General features: G+C 40.6%; 1 protein-coding gene across 4 annotated transcripts in view; it reads left to right on the top strand.

Moving 5' to 3' along the window:
• The window catches only part of pitx2 (paired-like homeodomain 2), a 62,533-nt gene extending 36,349 nt beyond the window's left edge, over positions 1-26,184 (top strand). The window contains exons 1-4 of one of the 4 annotated variants that reach the window (XM_055016742.1): positions 14,656-14,674; positions 19,041-19,110; positions 23,439-23,638; positions 24,492-26,184. In XM_055016742.1, the coding sequence (XP_054872717.1) occupies positions 19,065-19,110; positions 23,439-23,638; positions 24,492-25,049 (804 nt within the window). In that variant the 5' untranslated portion in view covers positions 14,656-14,674; positions 19,041-19,064 and the 3' untranslated portion in view covers positions 25,050-26,184. Of the gene's footprint in view, positions 1-14,655; positions 14,675-16,036; positions 16,474-19,040; positions 19,111-22,371; positions 23,016-23,438; positions 23,639-24,491 lie in introns of those variants that run through there. The other 3 variants (XM_023298755.3, XM_035943122.2, XM_023298756.3) reach the window with 3 other exon arrangements.
• Positions 26,185-26,619: the final 435 nt, after the last annotated feature.

Here is a 26,619-nt window from a genome sequence, read left to right as displayed (position 1 = left end):
TTTTGCTTGTTTCTTCTTGTTTGCTGTAAAGTGACACACACAGGTTTCTAAATTTGAATACATTTCAGAAAAGGTTTTATCAAGGAAATGTTCTTGCACATCTGCTTGTCTTCATACATTTAACAGTTGAGAACTTAAGATTCTTGTTATATAATTGGTACCAAAACTCAGAAGTCATATAAATTCAAAAACCCAAACTCAGACCTCTTTTTAAGTTATTAAACTCCAAAAAAAAAACAATCTCTACTCATCAAAGCTACATATTCAGAAGATTACATACATTTTGAACCTGTTTATGATTATGTCTAACATGATAATTCAAGTAGAAAAAATGCAAGAAAATCTAGTAAAAGCCATGGCATGGTGTTGCAAAATGTAAATTATTTCTGAGTATCTAAGTATAATGAAGCTAATGAACAGGTAAAGGTAATATCAGCGTAAATGCATGCCATTGCTCACATAGACATGGATGCAGACTAGAATTTAGACCAGCTGCTTCCAGTCAGTCAATCTGAGGTGCCTGGCTGAGTTGAACAGGTCCAACAGGCTGTGTTTAGTCCACTGAGCATTTTGGACGAACATAATGTCCACATTATTGGTGCGCCGCTGTGCTAGTGGTCTTTGTAAACATGAGCTTCTAATGCTGTCCATGTGAGCGTGTCGGCATATTTATATTACTATTAGTATTAGACAACATAAATCATAATTTTTTTATGTGTAAAACGGAAATACCTGTCCTCTCCTTTCCATTGGCCAGGGTTAAATGTGTAGCTGAGGTGAACAGGTGACACCCTCATTCCCCCTCTCTGCTACCCGTTTCCACACAGCGCCACTGTTCCTGCTGGGAGCTGCATAGCTGACGCCTTCGCTTTCTGAGTTCCTGCTTTGTGGCCAGGACAGAGTTGCTTTGTGACCCAGCAGGGAGGAAACAGGACAGCGTGCCGACAGAGTATGGAAGGACATAAAAGCCTTATCGGTGACCTTTCTGAGACACCAATAGCTATCTGCCCTTTACTGCACCACTGTGGTCCTATATATTGCATCAGTGCAGATGAAAAAAGGTTTTTTTTATTGTTACACTCAGCGTTTTATGGATACCTACAATAACATAGGGCTATAAAAGTTGAAAATTAATCTAGCATAAGGCTAAGTCTTTTGCCTTTCTTCCACATCATCTCAATAACTTGTCTTATTATATAGTTTTACTTTTGATATGATAAAAGTGGCATCATAAAAAGTGGAAATAGAAGCCTGCCTTGTTTTTTGTGTAATGTATTGGCAGAAATTTGGAGAAAAGACAGATTTAGAAGATCTTTGCTTGGAAACAATTGGACATCACATAAAAAGCAAAAGGTCAGGGCAAACGGAACATCACAGTTATACATCACTGCAGCTTTTATACACAATGTGATAAGAGTCGGTCGCCAAGCTGACATTTTTACCAAAGCCAATGATATTAGACTCAAAGAGGGGGGAAAAAAACAACTTTTCTGTAATGTATCCAGTAGATATTATTGAACTGGAGATGGAGGGTTTGATTTGATTCCAACTAATTGTTTGATTTGGCTGCTCTGGTTCAAAAGCTAAAGGGATCTGTGGTTTGTATGCTGAGGTAATTGGACGGATACCTAATTGGGTGTCAGGAGAGAAAGGAGCAGGTGTTCACCCTTTAAATCTCCATTTGTTTATCAGTGGGGTGAAGAAGACATTTTCTCTTTCTGCTTTTTTCTTTTTTTTTTGTTTGATGTCAGAGCTGTGTCCTTAAAATATGAGAAGTAGTCATGAAATCTCTAAAAGGTGCAAATCAGGACACAGTTTGCCTACATTCTGCTCATTTGATAGCAATTTACTTCAAGTCGGTTGTTATGTTACTGCTATCCCTGATTTAACCCTTTACACTTACTCTCCAACATGTGGGCCAAGTTAAAATTCTGTCATCATCAACAGGGACTCGCCGTTTTAACTGCAAGAGTCCAACAAACAAAAAGTTTTCTCAATGGAAACGGGGTGATTGTTAAGGTGTTAATATTACTTTGATGTTTTCTTTGAATTACCGGTGGGCTGAGTAGTTGAGTTACAGAGAAAAAAACTGTCCTGATGGTGTTTTTCTTCTCTGTGGCCATAGACCAGTTATGGAGTCAGGAATTGATCGATTTGCTTCCCCTAAAGATCCTTGAAGTTGAGTGGGATTGGTGACAAAGCCTTGGTTCTGTTAATATGGGCCCCCGATGACCCGATGGTATTTGAACTGCCCTTCAGGTCCAGTGATCAGAATGCTTCGTGTTATAGCCATGAGCACCATAGAAGGGGTTAAGACTCAGTTGGTCTGCAAGGGCCAAGCCTTCAACATACTAGAGGATCTGCAGTTCTCTTTGCAAGGATCATGGACCTACAACCTGTCAACCCCTGCGGAATTCATGTCTCACTGGCCAGTGGAAAATATCAATCAATCATTACCTGAAGCCCACCATTCAATGGCCGTAAATCCTGTAAACATTTTATTATCCTGGCAAACACCAGCTAGCCTTTAAAATACAGTCTTCCCTCAGCTTTCCGTCAATAATTTTTCCAAAGTTGGTACACTGACTGTGTTTGTAATGGGAGCAGTCTTGTTCTCAGCAGTCGACTCTCTTCCAACTTTTCACAGTTCAATTTGGTTATTAGATATTTCATTTTTAGGGTGATTTACTGCCCCAGTTACCTATTCAATAAGTTCAGCAAACAAAGTCAGAGCATGATTCTGTCGACAAAACATATTCAGAATCTTACCCTTAATGGTATATTGGTACTGTAATGTACCAACATGTTGCAAAATAACTATATATAAAGCACAGTGGTTCAGTGGTGGTTGAAGAAGCCCTCCACAGTGTTATATGATAAATCTGAGGGCTCACAAAACAAGTTAAGTAATATACAACTGCAAAGCTACAGAAATTCTGGTATATCTCTGATCATAACAGACACTTTAAGGCTTCTAAAAATCTTTAAATCAAACTGTTTGAGATGATAAAAATCCCTTTTACCTTCAGCTGCACATGAATATGTCAACTTCAACAGTGTTTTCTTTTAAAATATTACACGCCAGAAGCCACAGAGACTGGGAACCACCGCTGATGTGTGAGAAACAAATTCTCTTTGACATGTCCAAATCTACACACACGTCTATTTTAAAAATTATAAAACAGCAGCTGATCAGCAACAACACTAGAACCACTGACATGTCAAATATATGACATTCATCATCTTGTTCCAGTGCAATGTTCTGTTGAGAAACCTGGGATCCTGGCACCCATGTCGATGTTACTTTGACATGTAACAAAACAGACCAAGCACACCCATCTGGCTAAAGGAACACAACAAAGAGCCCAGAGCACTGATTAAATGGAGCATCTGTGGGATGAACAAGCCCAATCCATGGTGACCCAACTCTGCAACCAACAGGACCCAAAAGATCTGCTACCAAAGTCCTGGTGCCAGACACCAAAGGACGCCTCCAGACATCCCATGTCCATGTGCCTTAATAGATCCGAGCTGATCTGATGGCACAAGGGGGATCTAAAGATAATATTAGGAAATATTAGGTGTTAATGTTGTGGCTCTAGTGTGTATTTTCATAGTTTCATGCCGCTGCATGCTGTCACACCTGTAAGTTTGCAAAAACATAGTACATAATATGTTTAAACTGCTCGACTTACGTTTGAAGCGGAACAGTAGTTAGCATACAAATTAGTCCAGTTTCTGTCTAGAAGTTAAAGCCCAATTGCAGAAACTCACAATTCTAGTCGTGTGTTAAATGTAGCTTTGTAGTTTTGCCTTTGCATTGAAAATTATCACCTTGAAAATCTATTTGTTAGTCTGAAAATCAAAGCAGAGTTGAAATAACAGTCTAATTAAAAAGTTTCTTAAAAATAGGCAACATTATAAACAAGTACACATGGAATCATTTCTTCATTTAGTCTATTCAAAACCACTCCTGTCGGTTCTTTGCACATTTGAGACTTCACATAATGATTTTGCCAAGAAACCTCTCAGGTCCTACTTATCAGCTGCATAACCTCTATGTTTGGCCTAAATAATCACACTTTATGTATTCCTGACTGTCAATTTCAGATAACTCTGTCAAGATACAAGGAGAGTTCAAAGGGTCGCCCGCAGCTGAACCTCACAGAAATGGAATGTGATCCAATAACGCACTGATTAATTCTTATAATCAAATTTTGCTTGTGCCACATTTATTAAAGTAACATATGAGAATAAGAAGCAAAAGCGGGGAGAGAGCTCGGAAATTGCCTCGAGTGAATGTTTGTCCCACCACACATGCAAAATGAAGTCATGTGCACCACCGGGGATGCACAGCGTTTGCGTGATCCATCACATCAGGCATTATCAGTCATATAATGAAGGCTTTGGTTCCACTCCCATGCTTTCTTTTCTCTCACACTCCTCGGCCTTTTTCCCCCCAAATAATAAACTATCTCATCCCTTTTTCATTACAAAAGTATTCTAACACTGGAGTAGCCTGAAGGTTAAAGAAGCTTTCTTGTGACCAGAAGGTCACACTGTAGTCTGAATCTGCCAGATTTACTATGAAGACCTGGGTGGTGGAGCTGAATGGGTGCTTTAAGATTTCATCAGTGTGCCACGGTGCTCTCCGTGGCTCCAGGGCAGCTGCTCAGGACCCTCTTTAACCATCTTTCACTTTTTTTTCATAACTAAATATCTTCAGGAATTCAAAGAATAATAAATAATTACATTACACTCCACATTTGGTGGATTTTTTTCTAGAAATCTAAAACCTCAAAGCATGGTCAATCCATATGCTCCATATGATACTCACAATAAAAACCTGTTAAGCTTACAGCTGAGAGTGGAGGGAGGCATAGTGAGGGGGCGCGGCGGTGTGAAATGATCCGGAATGAGATTTAACTCTTCTAATTACATCTATCAACAATCTGGGACTTTCACGTCAATACCAATGTGTTTCCTGTTAGCAGAACACAGTTCGTGACAGCCCTGCAATTAATTGAAACATTAGAGAGAGGAGGGAATGCTCCTGGGCTCATGTGGCCTTGGCTGACGCGTCGCATGCATTGCAGCCCCCAAAAGACACGGAAAGCCTGAGCTATCCAGCGGCAGCTTAGCCTAGCCTCAGTGTCAGCAGGCTAGCTTTCCTCCCAGTCAGGGGGAACCAGATGTAACTTTGTACTCAGCATTAGCACATGTATCATGTAGAGGCAGCAGCCACGGAAACGTCCCATTCGTGATGAGGTTATTGCTCTGCTGCGTATTATTTTGGAAAGTTGCAAGCATTAGAGATGAAAGGGCCTGAAAATGGAGGCATCTAGTTTCTGGGGCTCATATGATTTATTGGTTTGATATATGGAGAGAGGGTGATGTGAAAAGTGGGAACAAAGCAGGGAGTGGCAGGACGGACGAGAGGTTTGATCTCAGCCACAGCTTATGTGTTCTTTATCATGACACTCAATCCACTGGAAACATTCACAAAAGTGTCCCACACATACTTCACCTGCAAAACAGTTATTTTTGTAGAATTTTATATTATATTTTAGGTCTTTTAGCAGGCAAGAAACCCAAATATTTAGCTGATTCCAATTTCTTAAATGTCAGGATTTGCTTTCATATCACTCTGTATTGTTACATTTGTGGTTTCAAACATTTGTGATGGGTGTTTTTCACTCAAATAACTAAACAATCAGCTGATTAATCCTCAATGAGAATAATCTGTTCCTGTCACATCTTTAAAAGGTACATTTCAGTCACACAACACATTTTGACTCATTTAGTTTTATCCACTGCGTGATCAATTTATAACACGTGTGTTCAGTTAGGATTTCATGTTTTAAAACCAAATAATTAAAAGTCTTTTCCGTATTAAGAGATAAATATGCTTCTTGACTTGAAAACTTTTTTTCCCTTGTGTATCCATCTGTGAGGGTTTAGGCCATGCTGGCGTTATTTTCTTCTCACAACAGTTAATAAGTGTGCATATGTGTCTGTGAATCTGTTGTCACGACTGAGGGAAGCGCTGTGTGTCTACCTCGGAAAGAATCCGATGCTGCTTAAAACTGAGAAGTTCTATGAAGCTATAAATGTGATTTTCGTTTTCACAGTGACAAAGTGCCACCATTCAAAATTTGTCTTCATTTGCAAAAGTGTCTTTCATGTTGGAAAACTCATCTAGCAGCAGAAGTCATCTCTTACACTGTGTGTGTCTTTTCTGTCAGTTCATTACAATGGAAACTGTTGTGTGACATTCACAGCATGCCAGGGGTCAGCAGCGCCAGCCTGGAGCGAACCGGCATGTCAGTCAAAAGACGTATTTGGAAACAATCTTAAGTATTATTTATGAGGCTGGCAACTGCCATTACAATGTACTATGACATCACCTAAGCTTAGCCCATTAAGCATTTATTTGCAGCAATGTGGCACCTCACACATCAAAGATGTCCGCCTGTTATTCCCTGCGCCTCCAACAGCCTGCAGCTAATTACATGATCTGATGGTTACACAAGGAGGCCTGTGACTGGATGCTCGCTGCTGAATCCTCTGTGATGTTGTGGAGGTAGCGGTGAGCTACTTTGACAACAACAGCTGCTGTGCCCTTGAGCAAAGTGCTAAACCCACAACCAGCCCGGTAGCTGCATGTCGAGCAACAGCGTATATTTACCAGACGTAAACCAAATCTAGGGCCGCGTTGCCGCCATTAGGGTCAAAGTATTAAATAGAAGTGACAGCACAGAAATCAACTCATCACTCAAGGGAGCTATTTAACCCCTTCAACCCCAAAACCCACCAGCAGGTTTGAGAGGCGCATTATCTTTAAATAATTGCTGAAATTGCACCATTTTTTAGTTACAACCTGTAAAAACAGGAAAGAATCATTAGGTTTCTGCTCTTTCCAACAGTCTTTGAACTAATCATGTGTGATGTGTGGCTCTATCAGGAAAATTAACAATCATGATATTTAACTCTTTAAAATAACTATTTAACTAATTAAAATTAAAATACACTGTTCTGTGTGTCGTATAGAAATTCACAAAAAAAACATCTACTATAACAAGATTCTGTAAAAAAAAAAAAAAAATATATATATATATATAATAATAATAATAATAATAATAATAATTAATTAAAATGTGCTCCAAGAAGTCCTTACTCTTTCAGTTGCAACCAGCAGTCACATTAACAAAAAATAAATATTCAGTGTTTTTTTTTTTCGACTGAACTAGGCTGAACTGTAGGCTGTGTAGGAGAGAAGTATGGATGTAAATTAAAAAGTAAGTAGTAAAATATTCACAGTATGTATAAGCCCCTTTTTTGCAGTATTGGTAACATCTGTGGGCAGTTAGAAACTTGTTGGACATGTTCTTTATATTTTTTGGCATTTTTTGTAAATATAAATTGGCAAGGCAATTTAAATTTAGTTTTTTTTCTTCTTCTTTTCTTTCTACTTCCAGCCATAGACTGTGCTGTTTCCACAGAGGTGCAGGATTTTATATTGCAGTGACAAATGACTCCACAGTGAGTAAAAATGTGACAAAAACAAGAAAAGAAACGCTCAAAAACAGCTTCAGAGAGTTAAACGTGCCACAAAGACTTTTTAAAGGGTCAATGTCAATCCTTGTATCAGAATCTGACAGTCAGATTCAAATATACTATATTTTCCCCTTAGGACTGTCAAAATGTGATCAGATCATACTTTCCTTCAATACACCAATTCGCCCTGTGGGATCAATACAGTTCATCTTTTCTAATTGTAGTGTGACTTTGATCTTCAAATGCAAGTCGGCAAAAGCTTTGGTTGGTTGTCTTGTTTTGAAATCCCCGTGCGTGATGAGCTCACTTTCAAGTGGTAAAGGCAGCAGTCCTGGAGCGATGCAGCTCCTTTCAGACTGACAAGAACAAACAAGCTTTCTGTTCAACGGAAATAGGAAGTTCACAAACAGGTGGCTTTCAGAAGTATTTCAGCCTATTGCTACAGCTACTGCTATTGTGCCAAAATGTATCCCCACCTGTCACTATAAAGAAGTCTGAGCTGCAGATATGTTTTTCTCTCTACATTGTGTGGGTTTTGTGGGTGTGATGAATTATGTGAATTAAATGTAAGATCATTCCTTGTTTTATTCTTTATTTGAACAGAAAGTAAATATAAATGTTGACAAAGCCCTGAAGCTACAATGTTTTATTGTGCTGCAGAGGCAGAAAAGACGCACAGTCTTTCTTTTCCATAAAATGTCTTGTATCAGCTCCACAAAGGCCGATCTTAGGGAAAAAAATAATTATAGGTGTTTTCCAACTTAAAAGATTAGTACAAAAGGATCGGTTGCTTTTGTGACAGTTTAAACTGGATCACGTGGATGTGTGTTTGTATTGATAACTTGTGTTGCTTTTTGTAACAGCTATTGTATATGAGAACATGTGCAGATAAAGACAGTTTTAGGAAGTTGTAAAGGTCACATGGCAGACAATGGTGTCTGAAAATCTAATGAAAATCTCTATAATCCGGAATAGGCTGTTTAATTAACACAACAAGCTGCCATTCTTATGATTGAGTGATATGAAAACACACATATTTAAACTGTTTATGTGCAGAAACCTGGAGTGGACATAATAAAATGCTGGGCAGAGAGCGACAACATGACAATATAAAGTCATTTTTTCTCATATAGCTTGGATGCACATATAAGTGATTTTTGGATTTTCACTTTACAACCGGAAAGATATCATAAATTAAACACTTTTGTATAGAATAATATACAACCAACACTGCACCAAACTCCCATTAAAGTTTTCAATATCTGGACATCTGCCTGGGAAACATAGCAGGAAGATCAAAGACGTACCCGTCACTATTCTATTCTTCTTTCCTTTTATCTGACTTTGGCTTAAATAATTCTACTATAGCGGTGTCGCGTAATTACTAAACTGGATGCAGTGGACTCTAGCAAGGATTACAAGCTTCTCTCTAATAACCAGAGGTCAAACGGTTAATGAGCTCTGATCTATTGTTAGGCAAAAAGGAGGGATGTAAACCTGAAACATCAAGATCTGTTTGTTTCCTGTAAATTAGTCATTGTTGGATTGTTTACTGAGGTGCTATCTGTTACAGCTAAACCTACTTATTCACTATTTAACCCCAAAAAAATATGTAAAAGTGCTACTGTTGAAGGCAAAAATCAGTATATCAATAGATTGATTAGATACACACATGCTACTTCTATCTATGGGCAACAGGTATTTATTTTCTTCTCTTTGCCAATCTGAACAAAATCTGGACAAAAACCTAAATCTCCATCACATAATTGTGCTCAGGCCACATCTCCATTGTACTGAAATCAAAGCAGGCAGCGGAGACAGAAATAGTGAATATGTATACCTTTAATCCCCCTTATCCTGCTGTTAGGCCAGGGTGTGTCCCCTGGTCTTCTATAATAGTCTGCAATGAGAAGCTTGAGTAAACACAATCAATGGAAGACACTAGCATATGCACCACAGAGACTTCCGAAGTCTTCCCCCCTTTTATTCACCCCGCCACGTATTCGATTACACACCCCTACCTTTGTGGGTTTCAGGGAAATTACAACCCGAGACAAAGGTATTGATGCAATATTACATGTAGGTAGGAGTAATCAACATCACAGGACCGTCCTGGAGAAAAAAAAAAAGAAAAAAAATCTCATTTTATAAGAGGGGTGCCCTCTTTCCCTGCCGGTCTCTCTCCCTGTGTATGGTATTCCTGCATGCTCTCTTACTCCTGGATTACAATCTCTTCATCCATTATTAATGAAGTTAAACTACTAGTGGCATGCTGAATGTGCTGCATGGGAGATTTGTAGCTAATCCAGCGCAAAACAGCCCCAGTCACATAATGAAGGGAAAAAAAGAACAAATGTCAACAGTTTCACACTGGGACTGGATTAGACACCCCCACCTCACCCTCCTCATTCACGCACGGCCTCGCTCCCCCCCTTCCTTCCTCTCCTCCACAGCACGCACACACAGACACACACAGACACACACACACACACACACACACACACACACACACACACACACACACACACACACACACACACACACACACACACACACACACACACACACACACACACACACACACACACACACACACACACACACACACACACACACACACACACACACACACACACACACACACACACAGCAAACCTCACATCCAGCGTGAAGAGCTATGAGTACGCACACATCTACCTCTCTCCATCACCTTTTTTTTTTTTTCTGGGATGTTTCCCCCCCACATCGGATTAGTGAATCTGAAGTACAGATCTGAAGCAAAAGGCCAAAGAGCCATTGAGGTCTAGATGTGAAATCATCCTCGCAGTCTTTCAAAGATTAACAGCTGCGACGGCGTTTGTTAAAAATCAGCCACAGTCCCAGTCTATGATGTTTGAGGTTTGACACCGACGTGTGCAACATAATGCAAGTGGATGTTGACCCTGCATCATCCTTAAGGTTCTCGTGTGTCACTTGTAGCGCGGCGATTGCACGGGGTTGTGTTGGGGTGAAATACTGTGCACTCATGTACAGTGCAGCCAGGCGATGTGGCTCCATGAAAAGAGGAGACGAGCATGAAACACTGGAACTAATCAGAACACATGACATGGGACTAGCATCCCGATTTCAGATTAGCCATGTCGTATCCACCCTCCCTGCCTCCCCTCCCACTCTTTATTTCCCTCTCTCTCTCCCTGTCTTTATATCTTTTATCATCCTTTGTCTGCCACTTGGAGGTGTTCTTTTGATGTGTGCCAAAATCTGCTTGTAGGTCAACTGCATTTGCTTGTTTTCTCCTTCAATATTCTCATATCCACCTCTCTGCTTTCTCATCGCTAGCTTTTATGTCTACTTCTCTCATCTATGTGAAACACCTTTTCCAGATCAAATCTTCCAAGATAGTGTTTTAGGTCTTTAAACTCTTTGTACTACAATGTCACAAAGAGAACAAAAGCTAAAAACTGTTGTGATTTACCAGATTGAATCTGAATTTCCATTTTGTTTTGTTGATTATTCAGTCTGACATTGTGTTTTGTATAGAGGATTATTTTGTCCAATTAGCTACGGCTAACATATCAGTTCCTTCATTGGTTTGTCTTGTTAATTTAAGGTATAATTCAATTTAATGTTTGTCATTCCTCCAAGTCGACCTGTAAAGTTGCCATGGTGTCATACTTGTCAGGATTTTATTGCCATTTTTTGTCACATTCTTTGGGCTTTGTCAAAAGGAAGACGCAAACTCCATTAATAAATTAGCTACAAAGCTTTGATTGGCTCAGTTCTTTCTCTAACTAGAAAAACAGAAGCTGTCAATTGTCAATGAACATCAACAATGCACAGCAGACCTGTCTGAATAGGAGATGTGGAGATCTGAAACAAGGCTTTAAATGAACTTTAAGACAATACCTCTGAGCAAGATTCAAAGAAGTCAAGACTCAAAAACAGGTCACATGATCAGGTTCTTGGGATCACATGGCATTTACATTCTCATGCATCACTACAACATCATGCTAGTAACACAGCTCTTGTTGTCGATGGGTCAGTTGGTCTTGGTTTTGGCTTGTGTGGGTTTCAGTAAAATGTCTGTAAAACTGCTGAACATGTGGCCACGAAATTTGAAACAGATTTCCACAATGAAATGTAATATTTTCTGAGGATCCTGTGACCTTTTGTTCAGCACAATCACGTCGACATTTTAATATATATATTTCTTTATGAATAAAGCGCTCAAAACCCAATGGCTATCCCACCAGCGTCGGTGGCGTTGCATTTAAAGCTAATTAGCCATTGTCATCATGCTAAAGCAAGACAGTGAACATCACTGAGCGTCAGGCATACTTTACCTCACAGAGCCTCTAACTGGATTCTGGAAAGACTGGTGTTGAAAGCACTGGTGCCCCAACCAAGAAACAAATGTCAAATCTAATTTATACAAATCTGCATGAGCATTGCCTTGGTCTGTTTTTCTCTCCTCTACCCTTTCTACAGTGAATTACTTCTCTCGCTAGTTAAATCTCCTGTGTATATCTTTATTTTCACATGTAATTTAAAGGTTTCATCTCTCTAGAGTCTGAAATCCGCCTCTATCTCTGCAGCTCTTTTGCCTCCCTCTCCTCGGCCCCGTTTCTCTGCCACAGTAGGCCAATTAGAACGAAGCTGATTCCAGTTGTGACCTTTGGGTCCTCCTCTGGTCTGCTGACAGGAGAGTTAGCATGTAGCCGGACTGTTTTACATGTTATTGACAGGGTGGGGAGGCATCATAGTCATTTTATCACACCAATTTCATTCTTGGCCGATTTCCCCTTAGGCAGGTTAGTGGCAGCTTCCCATTGATTTTTCGTGTAATTGATCAGAGACCTGCTCGAGCAATTTATTGGCCCACTCGCACCTGTGATTAAGGCTGAGGCCACATGTGTTTATGCATGCACCCACTATTACTTTCCCTGAGATCAAGCGCGTGCCACGAAGCGCCGCCGTGCTGTCCGTCTGTCAGCGTAATGAATGTCGTCCTCATCTCGGGGACATTTCTAATCATGCTTGACCAAAGTCGTGTCGTGTCCAAAGTCAAGAGGAACGGAGACAGCCTCGTCTGACTGACCGGCACTGACAGGAGCTAATGTGTTCACATAAAAACAAGGAGCAGAGTTTAATTCAAAGTAATCCTTATTCATTTGAAGCTGCTTCATGCATGGGATTAATATTAGAGCAGTCAGGGGGCCAAAACCACAATGACATCAGCTAAGCATTTTCTTTGGAAGCCGAGGAGAGGATAATTACAGAAAGAAAGACAAAGACGAAGAGCTGAGTACTTTTTAAATATACACCATGTTAGCCGGGCATGTCGGGAGAAGTGAGGGCAGCCTAACATGTAAGTCATTTATTGGCCTTGCGTATTACGTTCTAAACCACAAGCCATGTTGCTGAGTTGGAGTGCTTAGCGTTGGTGTAGCTCATCTCCCTTTGGTACTGTGACAGAGCTGGAATAGTAAGGATCAGGCATAAAGCCGCTCAACAAGCTCAAGAGCTATCAAAGAGCCACCCTTTTAATTTGGTTAATTTACAGGCAGCTTTTTCACTAATAACGTTCTTGGAGTGATACTTGACAAATGGAAATACACACAGGATATTTCTGTCTCGGAGGAGAAAGTCCCATCTAGTGTTTTGTCTTTCTTTCTCTTCCTTCTTTCCTCTCTTCTCACTTTTTTCCCCCCCTTCATATTTATCCCTTCTTTCATTTGTAGAGAAGTCACAACCCTCAATATAAAGGTAAATTCCTGGCCATTACTTTATTTCTAACATATTAGCAGTGCGTAAACTGATTTGTTTAAAGATTTGTGGCTTTGGAAACACCAGTTTGACTTAAAATTTTATTACATGGCCACAGAGTGCTGGCCAGACAGAACACTAGGCGACAATCACATGTGGTTTGAGGCTAAATGTGAAAAAAAAGAGGAGAGAAAAAAATCAGGCTGGTTTCTCAGGCAAAGAAAACCCTTGAATAATGGAACCACTTCACATCTGCATTACTCAAGCTTACCGATGCAATGGTGACTGTTTTATGGAACCACCCATACACTGTATATCACTAAACACTATGGGAAAATTGGAGGGGATGATGGCACATATGGGAATTAATTCAAAAAGCAGAAATCAGAGACAACCTCTTTAGGGCAGATTTTGTTCTTTTGTGAGCTGATTGTAATTTAACTGATTCCTCGTGGCATCAGCAGGACGCAAAGGCTGCAGAGATTTGGAAAAAATGTCTTTTTAACACCAAAAAATGAATTCTGCACATCATGTGGGGCCACTTGTGTGAAAAGGCCCTTATAATAAGCATTCAAATGTTTAAATTCATGACGAAATGGGGACAAATTCTGCAGAAACTGCATGATGCTTGTGCATATTAGGCTGATAAATCTGCATATTTAGTCTCTTTATATAATCAGGGCCTAACAGATTTAAATCAGATGGGAAATATATTGGGTTTTAGCCATCACATCATGTGCACACACTCCAAAGTTAACATTTTAGAGCTGCAAACTATCGCAGTGAAAGTTTTAAAGGCAATCAAAAATTTTAAATTAGATCATTCATTTAAAATAGAACTACACTGACTCCAATTTTAGATATTGTGAGGCTGTTTTTTGTTGTTGTTGTTGCCTGATTGTCTGTCCAGTCTATCATCTCTCCTCTTTCAAGTGGAGCCTTGGATGCGTGCTGATATACATAAAAAACCCGTAAAGAGCGTTTTAAAAATCCTCTCCAGTATGCAGGAGGAGGGAAAAGTTGAAATGTCCAACTGCACTGACACCGGCGGGGCTGATGTGCTCGTTAAGAATCAGGAGAGAGCATCAGCGGAGCAGGTCACCCTGTTTCTCACATCACAGCCCCATCAGAAATTCTTTCAAGTGTCCTTCTGCGTCGCCAAAGATGACAACGGCGAATCGATAAGCGCTTGAAATGAAAAGAAGCCGCCGGTTTGCCCCCGAGGCGAAAGATTTCATACCCGCCAGCCTTCTCTGAACTTCAGGCATTCCTCTGCACCTTTCTGCGTGAGAAAGAGGAGGCTCTTGACGGGGCTTTTTTTTTTTCTTTTTTCTTCCCTCTTTGTAAGAAGGTAAGAAGAGAATACAGCCGCAACCATCGTGCCTCTCCAGGCGCCCGTTTCTCTCCGTGCAGGCGGGGCGAGGTTTGCAGCTCCACATGATGTTTTCTGCACCGACTCCCGGCTCGTTTGCTTGCATTTCATTGTTTGCGCATGCATGTGCCATTTCACAACATCTGATATTATGAGAAGGTTAAATGCGCAAGGAGGGAGCTGCTTTTTCTGGACAAACACATGCGTTTTATTTATTTTCCCCTCATATTAGTTTGCATTTGACCCGCATCACAGTCACTCCTCTGCATGTGTGTTGAATAAAATATGGTCTGCTTGGGCCTTTTGTGCCAAACCTTTTCTTAATTCCGTATAAATAAATACACCTAACCCCCTATAGGAGCTGTTAGAAACCACAATCTCTATTATTATTTTCTTTTATAAGGCTGCATTATGTGTTTGTGACAGCAGGATTTTTTTTTTCTTTCCTTGAGGGTGGAGGGGTGGATGATGCGCTCCGTTTTGCTTCAGTGTCCCCCCCTTTTTTCTTTTGCCCAGAAATTCCCGTGTGGATGGGTGCATTAATTACTGGTTTAATGGGAGTATGACTAAAAATGTAAAAGAAGGATTAGGGCGCAGGGAACGCAGGCCTCCGTCCGGTCTGCTTGCCTCACTTAAGATGCGAATGGAAAATCAGTCTGTATCTAACGAAACGGATCTATAAAGAACATTTGCATCCGAGCCAGCTGTTCACTTCATCTGCACATAAATCCGCAACACGATAGCGCTCTGTCTGGCCCGCAAGGAGCCCATGCATCATTTTAAATACTTTTCTGTTTGTTTTCCACCTCTAAATATTCAGAAAAATAAATATATGTGAAATTAGAAAAGGAATACGTGTGCAATGAGAAAACCGGGGTGTTAATTGGACTTATTTTACTAATTGTGTAATAAGAAGGAATGAAAAATATCAGTATCTCCATTCAAATGCATTTTTTAATTTCAATTAATTCCCTGGAAGTGGATTAAGCGATGAATCTGTGGTTATCGCTATTGTTTGGTGCAGTTTAGATTAAAAAAAAGCAGTTAAGTTGCTTCTTATAAATAGCAGCTTTAGGCAAATTAATCCTCTAAATATTTTGCATACAGAGTGTTGAAGGAAACGCGCCAAACAGGAATACCCCAGCAGTGTTTTTATGCATAGGTTTTTATTTTTAGAGATGATTTTTCTGAGTTTTATTGTTGCTGGAAGTTGAGAGGCTGCGAATTGCCCTCCGTTACACTCCACAGCCACAGCCACGGGCGCACACACAAACACACCCCTTTTCGAAGCGCGCACACGCACAAACACACACTCACAGTCGCGGGGTCCCACTCTGAGCTCAAAAGCTGGAAAAATTGCGCCACTCTTGGAGCGTCTTTCAAGGGGGGAAAAAAGTTGAGGAAGACAGAAGAGGACGAACCAAGGGGAGACTCGGATGAAAGCGCCTCCTTCGCCCGTTCCTTGCTCACACTGTAAATAGCCTACATGGTTATTTACGCGCATTAATGAAACAATCCTAAAGGTAGCGCTGCGTCTCTGCTTTTTGGATACACGGCGGGGGAGCACATCCATGCAACGCTCACATTTCCTGGACGCAAACTTCAGTGTTACTGGACCTTGTTGAAGTTGCCTGATTTATTTTTTTTTGTTGTTTCTTAAAAAAAAACACAACCGCTTGTGCGTGAGCGAGTCTTGGACGGTGGAATTTATCTCTTCGCTTTAGAATAAAACGCCGACGGCTGGGAAGAAAGTCAGTCCCCACCGGGGTCTATTACTGGTAAGTGCAGTAGAGGAGTACAGGCACTTTAAAAAAAAAACTGAGATGTGAGTTAATGCAAGTGAAGGAATTTGTTCCAGCTCGTGTTTTGGTCTGCTCTGCGCCTTTCTGCTGTGACTTTCAAAGGCTCGGCTGTAACATAAAGGAGCATGAAGTGATGTGAGGGCAGGGTTCGCCTTACAGGTCGGCGGATGATAATGATGTATCGTTAACGGTGATGGAGTGTGGGGAAATTTAAAAAAAAAAAAAACTGTACTGTCTTGCAGAACTCTATTTTAGCGCTTTAGGGGGAAAAAACGAACGTTTACGCATTTGGCACCGTTTTGATTCTCTGAGCTGGAAACGCGTATTTCAATAAAATGCGTCAAGCTCTTAAAGCAAAGCGTTTAAATTCTCATAAACAACACAAAATATAATGACCAAGGGACTTTTTTTTATTCAATCAGCTTACAAATAACCATGCGTAAAGTAAGTTCACATGCGTCGTTAAGCTCCTTTGCGTAATTTCCAATATTGTGAGGGGGAAAAATAAAAGAAATGGAGGAGGGAGGAAAAAAAGAGGCGACGTTCACGGTCTCACGCCTGTAATTAATACAGGACCATATGATGGAGGTTAGTCGATTCATCTCCCGGTAAAGGCTGCAGTCTCATGCTCTGCTGTGTTAATTTCAGAAGTAAAGCCAGTGTGAGGCACTGCCAGCTTTCTGTCTGCACTGGGCCTGATGCCATGTGAGTCACTGATTCATATCAACTGTTGGTGGTTAGAGCACAGAGAGTCCATGAAGTGAGAATGAATGGATGAACCAGATTAATAGAAGTAAGCAGAATACTGATACAGCTACTTTTTTTTTTAAAAAAAGGAAAAAAACGCTTCTGTGGGATAATTAATGTGAAATAGAAATAAATATGTGGTGTCAGGTTTAATTTAAACCATTATTACAACGTGGAAAAGGTGCACTATTATTATTATCACCACTATTAGAATTATATTATTTATTATTCTTAACAATAACAATAAGAATTTAAATTATTTTTAAGGAAATTAATGCTATGTCACATCTGCTTTCTTGGTTTCTTTTTATTTGCAGATCGCAAATAGAAAGATTTCTTTGACTTTATTCCATGCCATAATTAACACAGCATACTGTATTTTCTTGTTTAAAAAAATCTGTAAAAAAATAAATAAATAAATGCACGGATTTCATTTAAAATCTCCAGCATAAAATATAAATACCAAAAAATAAAATGAAGATTTTAAAAATAAAATAATTCCTCCAGTAATGAAACTGTGCTGATTTTTATTTTATTTTATTTTATTTTACATATTTTGTTTTAAATGAAAGAATAAATCCACTTGCGTCTTCAGAGGCCGCGGAAGCTGAAATATTGGAGGGACCTCTCATTAAATCTCAGTGATTAGATAACACGCAGCCACATGCAATAACCTTCCACCTTCCAGCCTGACCCCCACTATTTCATTTTGCAGCGGGGATATAGAGGAGGAGGGGGGCGAGAAGAAAGGTTGTGCAGGTACACACCGTGTAAAACTTAACCTCCAATATCTGCATCTTTTGAATTAAAGAGGGGAGAAGAGGAAGAGGGGGGGAAAAGAGAGCCCGCAGATGATGTAGAGCAGGTGAAGAGAAGAACTGAGGAAAATGGTTAACAGCATGACTGCATGCAAATTCCCCTCGACTTGAATTATCATAAGCAAACAGTGTGAGCCTGGACTAATAAAACCCCATCTGTGTAACTTCATATCGAGGTAGTATGAGGGCTGCGATAATGAATTTTGTAATATCCCACCGACAGACATCTCAATCAGACTCTAATCCCGTGATTTTACTACGGAATCACTCCACTCCCAACTGCTGCAGGCTGCACCAAAACACTAAATCCGACCCCAGCAAAAACACGACGGCTTTTACAGACTGTAAAAAAAAGTCACTAAAATATAGAACAATTCAAGGTGTTACAACAGCGAGTTTCAAACTAGAGTTTACCTAAAATCAGGCGAAAAGAGGGTCAAAATGATGAGATTATTCCTTCTTTTTTTCCAAATGAGTTTTTTTTTTTTTAAATACAGGTGTCTTTTTTGCCTAAGCTCAAAGGAACAGCTGTTTTCTGACACAAATGGAATTATAATCCTACATTTCCCTGCAAAAAACAACAAAAAAGTGACTTTTAAACTAGAAATGGCAACTAGTGTCATCAGTGTGCACCGCTGCTCCATCCCAACCTCTTCTTCTGCATTTTTATGTCTGTATTTATTTTCATTATTAATATAACTCTATTACTTGTCCTATTTTTACACAGGTAGAATGTTTGAATTTTAAAATGTGCATGAATGTAAAATATCTCCCTCAAGATTATCAGCATTTTTCTTGCAGTCTTTGAACAAACTTCTTTGTTTTTCTTTCTTTCTTTCTTTCTTTCTTTCTTTTTTGCACTTATGTTGACTCCAAAAATTCTTGACTGCACAAGCAGAATTGTAAGACAGTGAACCGCACAGGAGGTTATTTACCAGTCTTAAAGGCTAATTATGGCTCTTTTGTCTGTTTTCACAGAGGCGCTTTCCTTTAATTGCCATAATGGACTCCCACTGTCGCAAACTGGCCACCACCTGCGCGCAAATAGGTGAGTATCCACATCCAAACGCACCAATGTGGGCTTTTTTTCCAGCAGAAATAATTAGACTGGAGTTTTAGAAACAAAATATAAATCCTTTGCAACCTGATTTCACTTCGAAAAATCTGATCTGCACAGAAATGATGACAAAAAATGCATTATCTTGAAGTAAAACAGATTTCCATGTGTGCTTTTTTGCAAACATAAGATGGATTAATTAGCTACAGTGGATGTTTTATTTTTATATTATATTGTTAGTCAATTTAAAGATAAATTAATAACATTTTCAACATTTTAACAGCCAAACTGTCTGAACTTTGGACCACAAAAATATAAGAAGAAAAAAAAGACTAGCTGGCATCCTGTTGCAAGTCTACATAGAATTCTTAGTAATGCATCTTTTAATTTATCTTCTTCAGAAGTGGCACAAACTGTAGGGAATCTATTTTCTTGATATAAAAATCTCATTTTGTTAAATTTACATTTCTTACAGTGAGGTGAACTTCTTAAGAGAAACTCAGCATCTTTATTAACAGTCAAAGTAACGCGTATTCCACCCCACCCCCACCACCAAAAAAATTGCCATCACTTCCATTAATCACATTTTCCCTTTTTTTCTGTACAATTACACTCCACTTCTGATTCTTATTTTGACTCTGAAATCTACAGGTTGGAGATTTTTCCAAAACTGCTTTGTGTGGAATTTGTTTCAGTCATTTTCACTAGTTTCCTCTAAAAATATTTCGATATTTTGGCCTCTTCGCTCGCCTGCGTGAAGTAAAAGCAGTTTGTTCGCTGTCTTAGAGGGACACCTGGTGGCGGGGTTGGGATCAGCACAGCTTCAATGCTTAACAGAGGCAGAAAACACTCAGAATGATCCAAAGATTTCATAAAGATGAACGGTTTGCACAGAGAAGTTTAAAAAAAAAAAGTTCACCAATTTTACATTTACTGGCATTTGGCGCAGCAAGACAGTTGTCCCAAAACAAGCAATATTTGTTAAATATGCTCTCGGATATTCTCAGAAATCTCCACAATAACAGTCCCCTAAAATAAACTGAAGTAAAGCTGCAATCGTGCACGACAAAGCCTGGGATTTATTAATTATTCTCTGATGTGGCGGGGAAATGACACCAGGTCTTGTTCAGGGTCTTAAACGAATAACCAATAACTCTCATTCTGCTCCATTTAGTGCGCATTGACGCGGCCGTGTGCTGCCTGTCATAGCTTCATAGCTGCACGCTGTGAACGAGCATTGATTAGGAATAATAACTAAAAAAAAAAAAAAAACAAGGAGTGATGCGTGCAGATATAGACGCAGCAGCGTGGCATAATATATGCAGCGCTTGTTGGATTGACTCCGGGGAAAACTAAATGTATAATGAAAGCCCATTCGTGAGGAGGAATATACTAATGGAGGAATCTGATGTCTCCTTAATCCTATGTAAAAAGCCTTGTCGTCTCCCCCTATATTGACTGAATTGCTAATTAATGGCCCTCTATGGCGGAGGCCTATTGCACGCAGTAATCCGCAGAAGAGAGATAAAGCATTCAGAAGGTAGAAATGAAGAGGAAACCGATAATCCACTTCAAGTTTAGTATTACAATACGCCTGGAAGGAAGAAAGGGGAAAAAAGGAGCAACAGTGTTCGATGTTTGGCACAAAATATGTTTTTATTATAGCTATTTTAAAGCCTAATTATGGAATTTAACCTGTGTAATGAGCATTATTACCATTATTATTATTATAAGGTTAATATAAGTAGTGTGTGTGTGTGTGTGTGTGTGTGTGTGTGTGTGTGTGTGTGTGTGTGTGTGTTGTGTGTGTGTGTGTGTGTGTGTGTGTGTGTGTGTGTGTGTGTGTGTGTGTGTGTGTGTGTGTGTGTTGCATACAGTCTATGGTCTGCTGGTATTTATATATCTGGGGCTTTCACGGGATTAGCCCAGTAACTTCTTATCAGCGCCAAGTCCAAACGTGCTGGCTGGATGGGCGTCCGCCTAGCCACGTGGAGGTTGGAAGTGTGCTCATAATGATGATGATGATGATGATGATGATGACGATAAAAATGACCAGGATGTCTCTATATTTAAAGACACGTTTGCACTCGCGCTGCTACGACTCGCACTAATTGGCGTCCTTCCGGTCACCTGTTACGCACCTGACATTCCTCCACCCTCCGTCTCCCACCTCCGACAATTAACGTCGCATTTGTTTGATTAGACGTGTTTACTTTGCCTTAATGCGTCACAATCATTTAGGAATTAGCTGTTCAACTCAATCCCATTAAAAGTCCTTCTTCACAAATTCTTACGCAAATGAGTCTTATCAGGTTCTTTAAAAAACAAAAAAATTTAAAAAAAAAAAAAAAAACTATCACAGGTGCTGAGTGTGGGATCCAAACACAAAGTAAGGAGGGATCCAGTTAAGCACCCAGATAAAATAATCCGTCAACAAAGTGCGTCTGCGTGGTTTAACTATGCGACTCCTGTGAGGTTGATTTAATGGATATTTGGATATTAACTCTGGGGAGGTCAAGAGGATCGCCTCATTTGACAGCTGCTATGACTGATAACGCTTTTTGTCTGTGCGTGTGTCCTGAATACACGGACGGAGAGGACAGAAGATCACTTTAGATCAGTTTGGTAACATTTTGGAACAACAGACGTTCCATGAAGTTATATTTGCAAAAATGCTTTGCTTGGAGGTTGCTTTTACTTCTAGTATCTTCACTGCCTCTGAATGAACACATGACCCTCAAAACTCAGCACCGCCGAGCTGCGTGCACCGCACGGGCGGCACATGTGCTCTTTTTAACATAGTGTGCGTGTCTGGCAGTTAGCGTCACTTGACAAGTACGCACAGACAGTTTTTGGAGCAGGCTGGCGCAGCCGTCCTTTCTGAAGTTACATTTGTTTGTCTTTTCACAAGGATCTTGGTGGTGGCTGTGTTTGATATTCGGTGTGCATCTATTTTCTTTGTGCTTTCAATGCAATCCGCTCGGTGGCTGGCTTTATCCACACTGAGTCCCAGAGTAAACTGCAGTGACAGCCTGCGAGCACGCAGCTCAAGTTGGGTATCAATAGAACTGCATCGTTTTACTGGGCCACTGGACCCATCTCATAAAATGAGGCCAAACTGTGTTATTTTCATTTTTATTTGGTCTTGGGCTGCTGCGCAACGGCACCTCTGAGCGCCGGGGGTACACCGTGCGTCCCATCTCTCTTTACATGCTTTTATTTGGAAGAGGAAAAATAAGCGCCAGCCCCGGCATAAACACACTGGCAGACATATCTCGTTTCTGAAAGCTCCGGTTGGTTGGGCACACCGTCATATCCACATGGATGTGCCTGTCAGAGAGAATATGGGCGGGCGCAACATGGTGACGTGGAGGTCTGGAGAGAGGCGCAGTTGGATAGGCAATGTAGAGGCAACAGCTGAAATGAACAGTGAGCGGTGTAGTGTGTGTATGCCTCTGGATCTAATATCACCTACCTGTCCTTGTCACTCTGACAGTCAGCCGAGGTAGCCGCTGTTTTCCACCGATGCTATGGCAAAATTCAATGGCCTATTTTAAAGCATTTTCCAGCTCAAACAGAAAGAGGGCTTTATCTCAACCGCGAGAGGAACCGCGCCGTTGTGCGTCTTTTTGGAGAGCTGAGCACATTCTGCTGTCGGACTTTCCGCTTATCCTTCCCGTAGGCTGTTAAAGGGGTGTTCGATCTTTTACCGATGAACTCTATGAGGGATCCATTAAACATAGATCATCACCACCTAACAGGGAATAAACTTGCCTCATCGCACCACACGGCTCTGGCGATGGCCTCCGGTTTACAGCCGCTGCAACGGTCTGTGGACTCTAAACATCGGTTAGAGGTGCACACTGTGTCGGACACATCAAGTCCGGAGTCTGTCGGTAAGAAGCGCCGAGGGTACAGATGTTCTTCTGCAAGGCACAGCAGATGTCATCTTGATATCGAACAATAGATGACTCCCATCCATCAACTTAAAGGGAGTTTTACGCGCATGCAAATAAGCGATTACAGCTGTCATTTCCCTGGCAGATAATTAGTTTGGCCTGTGTGTGGTGTTGGAGTGAAAAGTTTCTGTTATGTAAATGACAGAGAGCTTGTCTTGTGTCAGCTAAAATTAGTCAGACCTTTACTGATGTTTTTAGTATTCGGTTTAGGTGAAAAGCTGAATTACATTTTCGTAAAAATAACTGTTCATCACAGCATTTTTAGTTAGTACATCTCCCACCATAGTCACGGATTGGGATTTTTTTCGGCACATTGCACAGGCCTTAATCCTAAATAAGCACCTCCTTTCCTCTCCACAGAAAAAGAGAAGATACAAAATAAAAACGACGACTCCTCAGATGACCCTTCCAAAAAGAAGCGGCAGCGGCGGCAGAGGACTCACTTCACCAGCCAGCAGCTCCAGGAACTGGAGGCCACTTTCCAGAGGAATCGCTATCCGGACATGAGCACAAGGGAGGAGATAGCCGTGTGGACCAACCTCACAGAGGCCCGAGTCAGGGTGAGTATTCTCTTGGGCGTAAACAAAAACAATTCGTGTGTATAATTCAGGGGTAATTTGTGCCAATTGTCTAGTTATCCGAGAAATATGTCATACCTTCAGTATGCGCGTACGGCCAACTTTACGCACGGCGGAAATTTCTTTAAAATTAATGTAAGACACAGTTTTTAACTGAAAAACAAATAATCTCAGACTTGTTTAAATATACTGCTGCTGAAAGCTCAACTTAATTAAATCTAGGCCTATATGTTTATCTATCAGCCTGAATAGAATTAGAATTCCCTGCGCACAATGTAAAATAATTAATTTACGCACAAGTTGACGTTCTTGACACTTTATAATGGTTTTGCAGTTTTATACAAATTGGGACAAAAAATCTATTATTTCCTATTTGCCTGTTGGGTGTAATTAAACACTAATAATGTGGTTAACAGTTGGGGTTGCTGACATTAGTCGGTGACAGATACCAGTCGTGTTCTCCTGTTCGTGTGAAAGAGGTGCAAAGCTTGTATTTTGCGATTGTCGCCCTGGCGTTGTGTGATTAAGGTCAGCATGTTTGTGGAAGCATGCAGAGGAATACACATCCTCACCACATCAAGATGGTCCACTGAGACCACGGTGTGTATTCTGCTCAGATAAGAACGCAATCAAAGAGGAGCTGCGTGCACGGAGAAGAAAACCAGAATTAAATATGTCTGAATTTGGCTGCAATTTATTAGAGTTGTTTTAACATTAAATTTCGAGCCAGTTGCACAAATAAAAAATGCAAATATAAAAGTCAACACAGATATAGGAGGAGGGGGAAAAAAACACCAATGCTAATCCCTAATCCTCTCCTTTCTTCGTGCTGCAGGTCTGGTTCAAGAACCGACGAGCCAAGTGGAGGAAACGGGAAAGAAATCAGCAAGCCGAGCTGTGCAAAAACGGCTTCGGCCCGCAGTTCAATGGACTCATGCAGCCCTACGACGACATGTACCCCAGCTACACGTACAACAACTGGGCCGCCAAGGGCCTCACGTCCGCCTCTTTGTCCACCAAAAGCTTCCCCTTCTTCAACTCCATGAATGTCAACCCCCTGTCCTCGCAGACCATGTTCTCGCCGCCCAACTCCATATCCTCCATGACTTCCAGCATGGTGCCGTCGGCGGTCACCGGTGTGCCGGGATCCAGCCTCAACAGCCTCAATAACTTGAACAACCTCAGTAACCCGTCTCTCAATTCGGGGGTGCCCACGCCGACGTGTCCCTACGCGCCTCCGACCCCTCCGTATGTGTACAGGGACACTTGTAACTCCAGCCTGGCCAGCCTGAGACTGAAGGCCAAACAGCACTCGAGTTTTGGATACGCCAGCGTGCAGAATCCGGCCACTAATCTGAGCGCCTGCCAATACGCCGTGGACAGACCAGTCTAATACCTACCTGCACTGCAAAAAATAACCACCACAGCGAGATATTAGGGGCTAGTAGTGACGCTTAAAACGAGACTTTTCCCTCTGAAGGGAAAATGAGGAAATTCAGCTGTGAGATCAGTTAAAATCTTTGGTTCAGAGTATTTTTATCATTATTTTTTGGTCATTTGGCAATTTCTTGACACTAGTTGGGACGTGACTAACATTTTTCCTAGTTTTTCCTTCAAGCCATTGCCACATGCACCACAAAAAAAAATCCAAAAATATATTAAGAAACACGTGAGATTTTCCCATCGCATTCATTCATTTTCATTTGCTTTTAGGGGAGAAATGTAATTTTGAGGGTGATTACAAAAACCAAAAGGCTTGTTGTGGTGGTCATTTTTTGCAGTGTGTGTGTGTGTGTGTGTGGGTAATCACAAACAGCCGGCCACAGGAACAAGAGACTACTACAACTACTTTTTTTTTCATTTTTCAAAAAGGGCACTAGAAGACTGAACCACTGAATTAAGTTCAACTCCGGGTCGGAGTCAAACTGAAACGGGATTTTTTTTTTTTTTTTAAGTTTCTTTCCCCCTCTTGATGAGTCCAGGCCTGCTTCATTCTGCGCCTCAGCAACGACGACAACAACAACAACAAAAGAAAAGAGGCCTGTTTCATTTTTCATCGCTCGTCTTGGGGGTTTTCTGGTGGATTTTGGATGTTAATTGTTGACTGAAAAAAAGGTTGTATATATATTTGAATTATCATCTCCTGTTTGTCGAGGCGAATGCGCTATAACCCTCCAGTCCTCTCCAGGTTCAACTTATCAACGCATGTGGAAAAAAAAACCCTAAAAAAGGAATCATGTTTTGCTTGCAAACAAAAGGGAATGTACATACTCAAACGCACCAGTTGTGTGTTTCTAACATATTATAAATTTATTATTAATGTCTGTGTGAATATCGATTTAGAATAGCAATTCTGGATTTTAAAAAAAGACGCATCAAAAATGTTCCTGCGACAAATTATTTGGTTTCTTTTTTTTTTTTTTTTTTTGCTCTGTGTATACTATTTGGTACGGAATTCTGTTTTTTTCCAACATCCAAAAAAACTATTGTGTTTTATTTAATGGAAGTAAATATATTGTTCAAAAACATTCTGCTTTATTGAATCTTTGTGCTAGTAGTCTGTTAGTGGAGTGCAAAGCAATGACAGTCTGTCTATAGCCGCTCGATTATGTGGGGTACTTGTGCGTCTAATCTATAGAGGAAAACAATGGGCCGTTCCAATACACATAGCACCGAGATGCTCCGTCAGATTAACTGCTGAATACATGTCTGGTGCTCAGCCAAAGGGCCTCGGTTGGTCACTGGTGCTTGAAATAACACGGGAATCAACAAAAAAAAAGGAGTTGGACCACACAACAATGACAACAGTCCATTAAGGGTTTGTTTTCTCTCCTCTGTGTTTGAACTCAGAAGAGTCCTCTGGAGTGGATTCCCAGACAATCCACAAATTGAAATATTCTCTTCATGATTTTATAAGAGTTGTCTGAATTTATTACCACGAGCTTCAACAATGTAACTGTGCG

This window comes from Amphiprion ocellaris, chromosome 13, assembly GCF_022539595.1.
Source record: "Amphiprion ocellaris isolate individual 3 ecotype Okinawa chromosome 13, ASM2253959v1, whole genome shotgun sequence".
Lineage (NCBI taxonomy): Eukaryota > Metazoa > Chordata > Actinopteri > Pomacentridae > Amphiprion > Amphiprion ocellaris.
The sequence above is the reverse complement of the archived record's forward strand: the minus strand, read 5'-3'. Positions and strand labels throughout refer to the sequence as shown.